Source organism: Kogia breviceps, chromosome 1 (assembly GCF_026419965.1).
Source record: "Kogia breviceps isolate mKogBre1 chromosome 1, mKogBre1 haplotype 1, whole genome shotgun sequence".
Classification (NCBI taxonomy): Eukaryota; Metazoa; Chordata; class Mammalia; order Artiodactyla; family Physeteridae; genus Kogia; species Kogia breviceps.
The window spans coordinates 181915819-181929175 of NC_081310.1; the positions used below are offsets into that span (position 1 = coordinate 181915819).

At 53.3% G+C, this 13357-nt stretch overlaps 1 protein-coding gene across 1 annotated transcript; it reads left to right on the top strand.

The window, feature by feature from the left end:
- Positions 1–6571: 6571 nt before the first annotated feature.
- On the top strand, positions 6572–12188 carry ZNF683 (zinc finger protein 683). The gene is given in 9 exon segments (XM_059070562.2): positions 6572–6658; positions 6660–6686; positions 7312–7422; positions 7424–7469; positions 7472–7516; positions 8858–9549; positions 10648–10776; positions 11791–12085; positions 12088–12188. Coding segments are annotated over 9 exon segments (1533 nt in total).
- The last annotated feature ends 1169 nt before the right edge of the window (positions 12189–13357 follow it).

The window sequence follows — 13357 nt, forward strand, 5'->3', positions numbered from 1 at the left end:
GGTGTCAACCACAGAGCAGGGGCAGGTGAGCGCACTGTGGACTGGGCTGAGCTCTCCACCCTCCACCCTGTCAGAGTCACAGAGCTGCTTAATCCTCTGAAGCAATGATGGTCCCAGACCCCCCTCCTGACCTGGCTGATCTGGTGCCCTCTCAAAATTATTGAAGAGGAAGTGGGGCTTTTGCTTGTGGTTCCACTGTGTTTCTCTTTGTACTGCACAAGCTAGCCCAACACTCCTTGCTCTACTTTGCTTCCCAAACCTTTTAATGATAATAAGTTTTGATAGTTGCACACAACTTTTTATTTCAGCAACATCCTGCAAGCCTTCTGATAAGTGGGCTGTAAATTGCAAGGTCTGTGTCATGTTCCTATGGGCTTTATTACCAGCAACTAGTCCAATGCCTGATACATAGCTGGCAATCAATAAATATGTGAATGAATATGTGAGTGAATGAATGAATGACAGTTTCTTGGGGAACTTGCACGGTGCCAGATGCTAATTCTGCAGCACATCTCCCCAGTCCTTTACTTGGGTTTCTATCCATCTTTACTTTTCCGAGGGTCCTTTGGCCTCTGAAGGGAATCCAGACTCTACTGTACCACATTTGTGGCCCTTTTTGTCTGTTCATAGGTGCCCCTGAATTGCCCCAGGAATTCTTCCCTGAGGTCTCCTTCTCTTCTGGGACATTGCAGCCCCAACTTGGGTCACGTGATCTTGGGCCAATCACTTTCCTTCTCTGAGTTTTCTTGTCTGTAAAACAGAAATAATAACATCCATCTTGCCATTGTTTGATGGAGTTAGACAAAGCTGGTCAAAGTGCTTTGCAGGGTTCCTGGCACATGGGGAAGGCTCGAATGCCAGGAGCTACTATTGCTGTGGTATGTGGACTGGTGTGGGGGCAAGACTGCATTGGAGGAGAGCAATGGTCTCCAACCAGGGCTTAATGAATAAAGCAATAAAACTGAATGTAGTTCATCTCTCCAAGTGTGCTGCCCAAATTCTGGTCTTCCAAAGTGAGCCAGGAACATTCATCATCAGCTTTTAGGAAGCTGACTTGCAGATACTTGCCTAACTAGGCAAAGATTGATATACAATATTAACAGTAACCCACATTTGTCAAGTGCTTCCATTGGGCCCGGCACTGTCCTCAGGGCTTTACATAAATTATCTTGAGGAGTCATTGAAAGAACGCTGTGAGGCAAGTGCTATTATTATCCCCATTTGACAGATGAGGAAAGAGGGACAGAGGTTAAGTGACTTGCCCTAACGTCACAGAGCTGGGATTAAATCCAGCAGAGTTAACATTCTTAAAAAAAAAAAAAAAAAAAAAAAAAAATATATATATATATATATATAATTTATTTACTTATTCTAATTCTTTTCCATTATAGGTTATTACAAGATATTGAATACAGTTCCCTGTGCTATATGGTAAGTCCTTGTTTATCTATTTGATATATAGTGGTGTGTATCTTTTAATCCTATACTCCTAATTTATCCCTCCCCCTCCTCTTTCACGTTTCCTAACCATAAGTTTGTTTTCTATGTCTGTGAGTCTGTTTCTGTTTTGTCAATAAGTTCATTTGTATTATTTTTAGATTCCACATATAAGTGATATCATATAATATTTTATATGTCTTTCTGTGTCTGAGAGCTAAAATTCTTAAACACTCTGCATATTACCTCTGCATGGAGATCCTTTCCAGCCTTGTGCGGAGCAGGGAAAAATTGGAGTCCACCAACAGAGAAATGCTACATATTATGTCCATCAGAGGACATATAGGTGGTCCTCTGCAATGGAACACTATATAGTCAGGAAAAAAACAGGAGGCAGATGATGTGTACATTCTGGCCTTCTGGCATGCAATGATGGCCGCAGTAGGTAGTTCATAGAAAGAGCTGCAGAACAGTACTATCACATAATCCATTTGTGTATAAAAACAAAATTTTAAAGTCCATTTTTTTGTTTGTAGGTTCATGGATAAATGTCTGGAAGGATAAACGCCAAACAATTCACACTCACCACTGGGAAACTGTGAAGGAGGGGAGCTTCCGTTTTTTCTCTTTATATCCTATGTTGCTTGAATCGTTGACCACTCATCTGTACTATTTTGTAACTAACAGAAAGATGAAGAAAGCAAGTGCACAGTGAACCGGGAGCCTGAAGACCCCTGTCCACCCCTCCAGCTCTTCTGCTCCAGATGCTGATTCTTTTCTGAGGCTTCCCTGGTGTTTTCCGCTCAGCACTGAAGGCTCCTCAACCCTGCTTCCCCTCCACGATCATTTCTCAAGCCCCCTCTGGTCTCCAAGGACTTGCCTTGGCCTGGGTCTCTCATCTGGGTCCGGGCATTGGTCCAGGTTTCCCAGGAAGCCATGGTCCTACCCCTTGTGCTACCCCTCAGGGGGATGTGGGACATGGTGACGACACAGTTAAGCTGGTGACATCACAGTGGACCTGGAGGCTGACAAGACAGAGGACCTGGCAAGGCCCAAGAGATGGGAGCAAGGAAGGGATTGGCAGGTAGAGGCTGTTTCCAGTGGGAACTTGAGGTATTGTGTCCCCAGCCCTCTTCCTGGGACACTCCTAGCCAGGCCTTTCAGGGATTGGAGGTCTGGAAATCTCCAAGTCCATTTTCCTTTTTGTTCCTAACCAAGAGGTTGTACACTTTTCTGTGAGCTGGGAGCAGAGTGTGATGCCAGGAGGGGACGGAGTTGGCAGATGGAAGCCATAGGTGTGTGTGAATCCTCCTTCGAGATGTGGGTGGGGCCTTCCGTGGGTACGCAGTGAGGTTCTTGCACCCCTAGATTCCAGGCAAGGCTGGAGGGGAGGCAGGCTGTGTCCTGAGAGGCTGGGAGGGCTCCAGCTTTGGGGAGTGGAGTTCTGGTCGACCAAGATGGCAAAGAGTGCCACGGGAAGGGCTCCTCACTAATCTGAAAGATGCTGAGAGGGCAGCTGGTATGTGCAGGATCGGTGGGAGGAGAGGATGGGGAGGGTGGTCTGGGCCTTGGCAATGGCACTTCGGAAGAGAGCATGGGGGGCAGAAATGAAGCAGTGGGGGTGGCATTGGGGGTGCGCTGACATTGCCAAGAGACAGTGGAATCTGAAGGTTGGCACTAGAGAGCTCTTGGCTATTTGCTGTGTGACTCTGAGTGAGTTGCTTACTCTCTCTGAGCTTCTGTTCTGTCATCATGAGGATAATAAAACCAACCACACAGGCTTGTTGTGAAGATTAAATAAGATAATGTTTATGAAGCCCCTAGCACAGTGCCAGGCACATAGTAACTGTAAACGTAGCTATCTACTCTAATCCTCAGAGTATTCCAACCTGAGCCTGGCGCTTCATCAATTCTGGACATGTATAGTGCAGAATTCTTGGTTGTGAGCTACAGAAACCATTTCAGGAGGATTTAAGGAGAGAAGGAGGGAATTCCCTGTTGGTCCAGTGGTTAAGATTCTGTGCTCTCATTGCTGAGAGCCCAGGTTCAATCCCTGGTCAGGGAACACAAGCCACACAGTGTGGCCAAAGGAAAAAAAGGAAGAGAGAGCGAAAGGAGGAATTCACTTAAAAGATGCTGGGGGGGCTTCCCTGGTGGCGCAGTGGTTGGGAGTCCGCCTGCCGATGCAGGGGACACGGGTTCGTGCCCCGGTCCGGGAAGATCCCACGTGCCGCGGAGCGGCTGGGCCCGTGAGCCATGGCCGCTGAGCCTGCGCGTCCAGAGCCTGTGCTCCGCAACGGGAGAGACCACAACAGTGAGAGGCCCGCGTACTGCAAAAAAAAAAAAAAAAAAGAAAAGATCCTGGGAAAGCTCAGAGAAGGTTTGGGAGGGCTGCAGAGTCAGGCTTGGAAAACAGGGCCAGGACCACACCCCCAGTACCAGCCCCGAGAGGACTGGTGACACCCTCTGAACCCCTTTCTTTCCTCTGGTGCCCTGGAGGCTGGTGCAGTACCATCTACGTACAGAGTGGGCTCCACCGACCTGCCACCTCAAGGCCACTGGCTTCTTTTTTTAAATTTCTTTAATTTAAAAGAAATTTATTTATTTTATTTATTTATTTTTGGTTGCATTGGGTCTTCGTTGCTGCACGCGGGCTTTCTTTAGTTGTGGCGAGCGGGGGCTACTCTTCGTTGAGGTGCACGGGCTTCCCACTGCAGTGGCTTCTCTTGTTGCGGAGCACGGGCTCTAGGAGCACGGGCTTCAGTAGTTGTGGCGCGCGGGTTCGGTAGTTGTGGCTCTTGGGCTCTAGAGCACAGGCTCAGTAGTTGTGGTGCATGGGCTCAGCTGCTCCGTGGCATGTGGGATCTTCCCGGACCAGGGCTTGAACCCAGGTCCCCTGCATTGGCAGGCAGATTCTTAACCACTGCGCCACCAGGGAAGCCCCAGGGCCACTGGCTTCTGATCACAGTCTGGATGGGCACATCTGGTCAGTCTGGTCCATGTCATGTGCCTGCATCACGTGTTGGAGCAAGGAGGTAGGAATTCAGCATGTGGCCATTTTGGCTTTTATAGTGGAATGTGCCTTCTGCCTCACTCCAGACTCATGTGGGAGAAAGTTCCAGATGCTGGGCATCCAAAAAACCTGGCAAATATCTACATGGGAAACAAGAATAAGTAAAGAGTGGTCCCTGACCTTGAGATACACACAGACACGTAGGGGATCAGTTATATGGGCAAATGATTATGACAGCAAGTGACGGGGGCCACAGCGGAAGTGAGTACTGACCAGGGGCTGAGCTGGCAGAGTAATATGCCCCTTGCCTACAATGGAGAGTTCGAGATGTCCCTGTGCATTCCATGGCACCTGGGTGGCATGGCCAGGTGGAGTTTGAGGCCTGGATGGGGCTGCCACACTGGGCCAGACACCGCGGACACACCAACCGGGCAGAACTTGTGTGAGGCCAGGGGCTGATGCACCTTCTCCTGCTCACAGGAACGATGGACTTGCTCAGCCTAAAGCTGTTTCTGACCTAAAGGGTCTCCCTTTTGATATCTAGTCATGCCTTACAAGCATTTTGCTGTGTCTTTGAATTATCTCTTGCCCGGTTGGGGCGGGGGGGCTCAGCATTCTATTTAAATTAGAGAAAGGATTCCCCAGAACCGAGAAATCAGAGATGGGAGAAAGAGGAGGAAGATGTACTCGCTGCCTCCTGGGCCCCTGCTGTGTGAGATCGGACTCCTGCTTTCTCCCCTGCCTCACCCTATGTCGCCTGCTCTTGTCTCTGCCTGTTCCTGTCCCTGCCACCAACGTCTCTGTCTCCCCGGTCAACATCATTGCCCATTTCTGTCCGCGTTGGGCCCGCATCCGTGGAAGGACCCCAGCTCCAGCCTCTGAGCCCTGCTCTGTCCCCCTCCTGCTCAGCCGTCCCAGAGTTAACCACACCCCACTCCATCCCAGCCCGAACACTGAAATTCCAGTCGCTCCAGTTTACAGTGGCCCCAAGCTCTGGCAGTGTTGTCTCAGATAGGACAAGGCAGGTGGGCGGCTCGCCCTTGTCAGGTCCCATAGGGCCCCCGCCCGCCTGCCTGCCCCCCCCTTCCTATTTGTGGCAACTTCAAATGTAGCGCCTTCCTGTCACCTCTCACACCCACGGGGGCCTCAAACACAGACAGAGGCTGGATGCCCACCTGCCCACCTGCTTCCTTCCCCAGCCAGAGGGGACTTCTGCCGAGCCAGGTGAAGAGACTCACTCAGGCTGCCTCTCCTCCTGGGGTGTTCTGAGACCTGGGGCAGCTTGGGAGGAGTCAGGGAAGAGGGAGAGGAGACCGGGTTTTGGAGGAATGAGACACCCGTGTGAGGGTGCCAGGCTCCGAGGGGCACCGGGGGTTAAGGAGGGTTACGGGGGGGGGAAGGGGAAGGGCCTCGGGACACTTGCCGAGCTGCGTGGTGCCTGGGCTGCGCGGCCCTCAGTGAAAGCAGCAGAGAAGTGAGGCGCTAGCCAAGCAGACAGCTGGCACAGGGCAGCCTCCTGTCAGGCAGTCAGGACCGGGGGGGGCTCTGGGTCCGCTCGCTCACACCGCCCCTGCAGAGGAAGCTGAGCCCAGGAAGTCTGGGTGGCAGGACGCTGGGGCTTCCTCAGCGGCCCAGAAAAGCTGTGTGGGTGAGCTGGGGGGCAGGGGTGCCCCTCAGTGAGGAGCCTGTGGTCGGTAGAGTCTTGGAATAGCTTCTCAATTCCCTGTGGCCCTGAGGAGGTCTGGAATGTTTCCTCAGATCTCTGAGCTCACCTGGAAGTACCTCCATGAGGACCTTCCTCTCTCCTCTCTTCCCCAGGGATGGGGATCAGGCCAGCTCTGCTCTTTGCCTCTGATTGGCCAGTCTCCATTCAATCCTATTCCTGCCCCTACCAGGAAAGCATTATTGGCTTTGATGTCATCGCTGAGAGAGTCCTTTCACATCAGCCAGTCCAACCCTCCCAGTTTACAGATAGGGAAACTGAGGCCAGGAGGGGCAGTGACTGACTCAAGGTCACACAGTGGTTTCCTGGGAGAGCCAGCCCTCGAAGACAGGCTCTTATTTGGAGGAGCTTCACTGCTCACCTGTGACTGACCTGTCTTCCCAGCAGGTAGTGGGGGCATGAAGGGGGAACCTGCTCCAGAGCGGGGTTGTTGCCACAAGACTAAACTCCTGGGCAGCACAGGAATCTCCCTGTCCCCCCCACTCGGACTTCCAGCTCTGCCAAGGCGATCAGGTAAGATGCGGTCCCATCCCCAATTTTGAGGCCAGGCTGCTTCTGGAAGGAGGGGATGTTAGGAGGGGGAAAATCTGAAGGGGCCTAGATTCCCCTGGTCCTGAGCACCCCTATCCCGGCACATCATGGGAATGTGCCCTTGGAAGTGCCAGAGACCCTCTCCCGTGCCCCAGGGGCTCGACTCTCCCGTGAGCCATGAGAAGGGACAGGGCCATGCAGGAAACTTGGCTGTGTGACCGTGACCTGGGCCTTAGAGGGAGGAGGTGCAGCGCCCTCCTGTGGGGTACACAGTCTTTGATGAGGATTTTCTCTAAGTTCACCTTGGCTCCATTCAAGTAGATAGTCTGAGGGTGGTCAGGAAGGAAAGGTAGGAGGAAGAACAGGGCCGAGTGAGGGGTTCTGGGGCAGGGGGAGGGTCATGCTGGGAGTGGACGTGTAAGTCCCTTGGGAACGCGGATGAGGGAAGGGGAAGCCATTTGAGTGACAGACGTGGTGGAGGCGGGTATATGTTGGGGGGTGGTCTTAGCTTCTCCTTCCGCTTTGGAAATCAAACTAGGGGTGGAACCATCCCAACGGACTATCCCAGGGGCCTCCCAGTCCCAAGCCCCTTCCCCCTGCCCTCCAGGTCTTCTCAGCCTTCAGGCCACTTCCAGACACAGTGGATGCCCATGGCCTATCCTTTGCCAGCTGGCTGTGCCCCTTGCCGCTGGCACTAACCAGGTCTTCCCTGCTGGCCTTGCCCTCAGGGCCTGGACGTCTACCTGTGCACCCTGCAGTCGGCACCCCGGGCACAGCCCCGCAGGGTCTCAGAGAGGATGCCTTGAGCACAAGTAAAGCCCAGGGCACGGCGCTACACCTTGGTGGAGGCTGGAGGTGGGAAGCACTGTTAGGTTTAGGGATGAGAGACGTTGCGGACCCAGTGTCACTCGTGAGGACAGAGCCTCAAGCACACGTTACTGCCACATTGTGAGCTGGAGCTCTGCCTGGGGGTGTGAGGGGCTCTCAGGTGGTGACACGTGAGCAGAGGTGTGTAGGCACAGCTGTTCCCGGCGGTTGAGGGTGGCGCTTTGTCTGCCTACAACGTTTGAGCTAGAGGGGCCTATTTTATAGGACAGGAGCCCTAACTGGGAGTCAGGGAGTCCGGGGGTGGAGTCCTGGTTCTGCCCTTTCTGGCTCTATGACATCATGGAGGCCAGTTTCTTCTTCCACAAAAGTACAATCTCACTAACCTATGTTCTACGTTTATTGCTTATGATACACCATTTCCTTATGCAACTCGACCTGGAGGGCAGGACCATGCTGCTGTGTTCTTTATTTCCCCAGCACAGAGTAAAGCAGCTCAGTAAAGCTGGTTGAGTGAATAAATGAGGATCCAAGCAGCCAATCTACTTTTTAATCTTTATACATATTTAGTATTTTACTTTATATCACTCCCAGTTTAACTCCTACCTCACTGGCTGTGGCACCTCAGTCTCCCTTGCTTGCTTTCCATTACTTACCTCCTAAGTCTTCCCCTGCTCAGAAACTCCGTCCAGAGCCGCCGCCTCATCCTTCCCCTCCCCTCTCCTCCCCTGTTCCCATCTCCTCTTTTCTCCTCTCCTCTCTCTTCTTTCCCCACTCCTCTCCTGTTCTCTTTATCTAGAGTAGCAGTTTGATAGAACTTCCTGCAGTTATGGAAATGCTCTGTACTTGTGCTGTCTGATAACATACTTACTGAGCCTTTTAAGTGTGGCTAGTGCAAGTGAGGAACTAAAGTTTTTACTGTACTTATTTTAATCAATTTAAATGTGTCTGGTGGCTACCATTTTGGACACAGCAGATCTAGGACCACCTTTTATGGGATCTCATTTGGGTCCATGGCATCCAGATTTATGTCTCCAGCTCAGGCTGCTCCGTTAATCTCCAAACCAATTCACCCAACTGCCCGCTTGACTTCTCCACCTGTACGTCTAATAGGTTTCTTGAATCGCTTTCTCTCTCTGAAATTATTATGCGCTGCACAAATTCTAGCCTCTTTTATTGGCAAGGGCAATTGCAGACCAGGAAAGCCCAGAGAGGGGAGATGCCGTGCAGGCTAGAGCCCTCTCTCAGCTCCGAGCCAGGCAGGTTGATGCAGAGCAGAACTTTACCCGAGTCTGTGTGGCCCTGACCGTCTTCCCTTTCCTGCTCAGGGCACCAGCCACCAAGGCAGCCTGCCGGCTCCTCCAATGGCGAGAAACTCACAGCCAAGTACCCTCTGAGAAGGGACAAGATGGGAAGCCAGCTGGAAAGAGCTGGCGAGGGGTCCCCCGGCCCATCCTTCTCTCCTCACGACTCTTTCCCAAACCCTTGGCAAGATAAAAAGAGCCCCAGCCCCTTGGCTTTCTACTCCTGGCCCCCACCCACCCGCATTTCCAAAGAACTCCCATCCCACCTCTGCCCATTCTATCCTGCATACCCACTTCTCCTGCCCTCACCTTACCTGGTCACCTGTGGGGGCCTACCTTCTGTACAGTGTCCCCCTGTCTTCATGCTGCCCCAGAACACCTCCTACACCACCATGGCTGTGCTAAGCTTGCTGATGAATGTCTATGAGGCCGGGCACTCCAGCACCCAGGGGGAGACCCTGCGTCCCTACCCAGGGGCCTCTCAAGCCTCTGGCCAAACCCTACCCTCCCAGGCCTGGAATCCAGGCTCTGCAGCTGCCAGGACCGACTCCACAGGGCTGGAGCGTGCTGGCTGGGCGGTTCCAGAAAAGTCGGGCCCTCTGGGCTCCCAGGCAGGTTCTTCAGCGCTGCCTTATCCGCTGAAGAAAGAGAATGGCAAAATCCTGTACAAGTGCAACGTGTGCAGCAAGAGCTTTGGGCAGCTCTCCAACCTCAAGGTATCTGCCTCTGGGCTCCGTGGCTCCCCTCGGCATCCTTCAATGACCCCCCCTCCCATCCTGCTTCTAGAATCAAGGACCTTACAGCCAGAAGGAACGCCTGGGCAACCTCTAGGGCCTATGACCTTGGCTGGTTCGTTTGGCCCCTCAGTTTCACATTCGTAGAGAGGAGTCCTCTCCACACTAAAAGACTGTCTATGAGCTCCTCTCACTTAAGTTAAAAATAGGGAAACTGAGAAAAGATTTGCCCAAGGTTACCTTGATTTAATGGTGCAGTCAGGTCTTGATCTCAGTCTCTCAACATCTAGGGCAAAGCCCTTTCTTGAACAACCATCCTCTCTGATTCCCAGTTAAGCCTCCTCTTGTTTACTTATTTGAAGTTCAGATGGAGGAACAGGTAGATTTTAGTGAGTCTAGACCACAGATCTGACAACCAGTCTTTTTCTTGTGAGATCCTGCACATCAGCGCTGCGCCGTAAGCATCATTATAAGCATCGTCCAGCAGGGGGCAACCATGGGCACATCTCTGTGTATCAGCAAAGACCGGAAGCTAGGCGCGAGTCGGCACCTGCTGAAGTTGAGGAAAAGTTACTGGAGAACAGCCCTTCTACATCCTCTAGGGCACGAATTCTTAAACTTTAATGAGCCTCAAATCACCTGGAGAGCTAGTAAACATGCAGATTCCTAGGCTCAGCCCCAGAGATTTTAATTCAGCTGGTCTGGGGTGGGGCCTGAGAATCTGCATTTCGAACACCCTCCCAGATGATGCTGATGCTGCGGGTCTGTGGACCATACTTCGAGAAGCACTGCACAAGATACACACACACACACACACACGCGCGCGCGCGCGCACGGGGTACCCCTCAACTGGCCTGCTGACTACAGCCATCTCCCCTCTTGCAGGGCAGCAGAGAGAGTGAGGGGATCCTGGGGAATGGTAGATTGGCCTTCACGGAGGTGATACAGATGCAGGGGGATTGAGAGGCCTTGATGCCAAAAGGGGGCCCTATGGGGATGTGGGTAGAGATTTGAAGAGGATCCCCGGCCCTGCTGGAGGGCTCTGGGCAGTTGGCAGCATTTCTCCCACACCTGGCTCAGGTCCATCTGCGTGTGCACAGCGGGGAGCGCCCGTTCCAGTGTGCCCTGTGCCAGAAGAGCTTCACCCAGCTCGCCCACCTGCAGAAGCACCACCTGGTGCATACTGGGGAGCGGCCCAACAAGTGTCCGGTGAGATCCTCCCCCTCCCCTGTACTCTGCAGGCTGTGGAAGCATTCTAGGCCCCTGGGGGATGGCACCCGTGACCTCCATTCCCCAACCATCCTGAGCAAGTGGAGACAGGACAGGAGGCAAGGGTTGGGGGGAAGAGGGAGGTGGAAGGGAAGGGCCAGGACATGATATTGGAGGTCACCCCCTGGTCCTGGAGGGGAGAAAAGAGATGTATGTCTGTGGGGGGAGAAGAATGAAGTTAGGGGTCCTGGGGATACCCATCGCTTACTTCCCAGCATAGTTGGAGGAGTTAATGCTATAGTGTGGGCAAAGTATATAAACACTACTTATAACACCAGCTCAATGTTAGCTCTCTCCCTCTTCGAGCCTCACCATGTCCCTTGGGAGGTCAGAAGGGCCCGGACTCTTTCCCTATTTAAAAGAGGCAGAAATGAAAGCAGCATAGTGGTTATAGTCCGGTCTACCCGGGTTCAAATCCTAGCTCTGCCTCCAACTTGCTGTGTGAGTTTTGGCTAGTGGCTTCACTTCTCTGAGCCTCTGCATTTTCATTGTAATATAGGAGTAGTACTTAGTCCTGCTTCTTCAGAGTCCTGGAGAAGACTAGTACACGAGACCAGTTCCTGGCATGTAGCAGCTCCCAGTAAATGTTAAGTACACCCACTGAAGCTGCAGACCCACGCATAAGGGTTCTATGTGATTATCTCATTCAGTCCACCATACCTATGAGGTTAGGTATTAATACTCTCTTGTTACCAATAAGGAGAGCAAGGATCAGAGAGGGGAAGTCACCTATACGAGGTCATGCAGGGAGTAAAAGAACCAAGATACTAACCCAGTCTGACTGGCTACAATCTGCCAGACACTGTGGGTCCCAGGGAGAAATCATGGGGGGAAAGCTTCCAGGCCTGCATTACAGGGAGGTGGTAGGGGGGGTATTTTCAAGATGGGGAGGAGGAGCAGAGATCCTGGGTCAACCAGGTGGGCAGAGCTAACGCCAGTGCCCATTCCCATCAGATGTGCCACAAACGCTTCAGCAGCTCCAGCAACCTCAAGACCCACCTGCGCCTGCACTAAGGGGCCCGGCCCTTCTAGTGCAGTGTCTGCCCAAGTCGCTTCACCCAGCACGTTCACCTGAAGCTGTACCATCGGCTGCATGCACCACAGCCCTGCAGCCTTGCTCACACCCACCTGCCCCTGGCATCTCTTGCCTGCCTTGCCCAATGGCACCAGGGGGCACTAGATCTTGTGGTGGCCCCATCAGAGAGGCAGATAGACTGGGACGTGGACAAGGTCAAGGTGTCCTCATCATCCCGGGGAAAGCAAGGCCAGCCAGCCGGAGCAGTGGTGCCAGGACTGCCCTGGGGAGGGGGCAGGGGCAGAGCAATAAAAGGATTTTCTCTATGATGAGTTGAGCCCTTCTGAGCTTCAATAGTGGAGGGGGAGGTCACCATGTATTTGCCAGACTTCACACCCCACTCCACCTGGCAGTTCAGGGAACACAGCCAGGAAGAGACTATGCTACCCACCACGTGGGGTGGGTGCCTGCAGCCATCTACTCTGGCTGGGTTTGAGTTCCACTCTGTTTGGGACCCATCTGGGACCAGCCCCACCATCTCAGCTCGCCGATGGACAGTCCAGCCTTCCAGGTCGCTGCAAGGTGCAGACCGCGCTGCCAAGCACAGGACACACTGTCCTCTTTTCTGAACAGATGTTCCAGCACCTTCCCAGATGCCTGTCTGCTGCTTCCCGCAAAGTTCTTGTCTCACAGCTCCTACATGCCCCCTCAGCTGGCACTCCCTGCCGTGGTCAGGTGAGGCACACTCCTCCCTCTGTACATGCCAGGATCTGAGCTCCCTGTGGGAGAGGCAGGAACACAGGATATCAGTGTCCACTCATGACTCACAAGCAAGATGTCCCCCTGCGTGTCAGGACCAGTCATCACAGAGGACAAATGGCTAAGGAGGCACCAAGCTCGGGGAAGGGGTAGAGGTCCTACAAGAACTGCCGGCAGGGAAGAACTGGCAGAGAGCCTGGGGAACTGGGACCCTCCTGATGGTCTTTCTTCCTGCAGTCCCAGAGGATCCCCCAAAGTGCAAGGTACAACCCCCGAGAGTTAAGAGAGGTAGCATCAGGTGGGAAAGGGTACTGCCCTTTGCGGGTACACGAGGCCCAGGTTATAATCACAACAGTAGCCATTATTAAATCATAATAGGTGGCCAACTTCCAGCAGGGGTCGCCGTTCGCATCCCTGTGGGTTTCGGATAGGCTTCCGCACCAGGGGAAGATTCCCCCACAGTCGAGATTCCCGCTGTGTCATAGTGTCTCCAGGACCGAGAGAGAGAACTCTCATAAGGGTCCACCATGGCAGGGTAAGGGCAGGGTCGGCGTCGGTCCCCACCAGTATCGAGGTCTAGGTTCCAAGCCCACCCTGTCACCCTTTTGGCTCCGCCCAACATGCCAACCAATCAGGCTAGCACCCCCAATCACGCCCATTCCCGCCCCTGGCTCCTCCCCTGCGTTCTAGCCCCTCCTTCTCCGGGGGACGGGAAAGACCCTTGGCTCAGTCCAGCCTCCTGGCCCC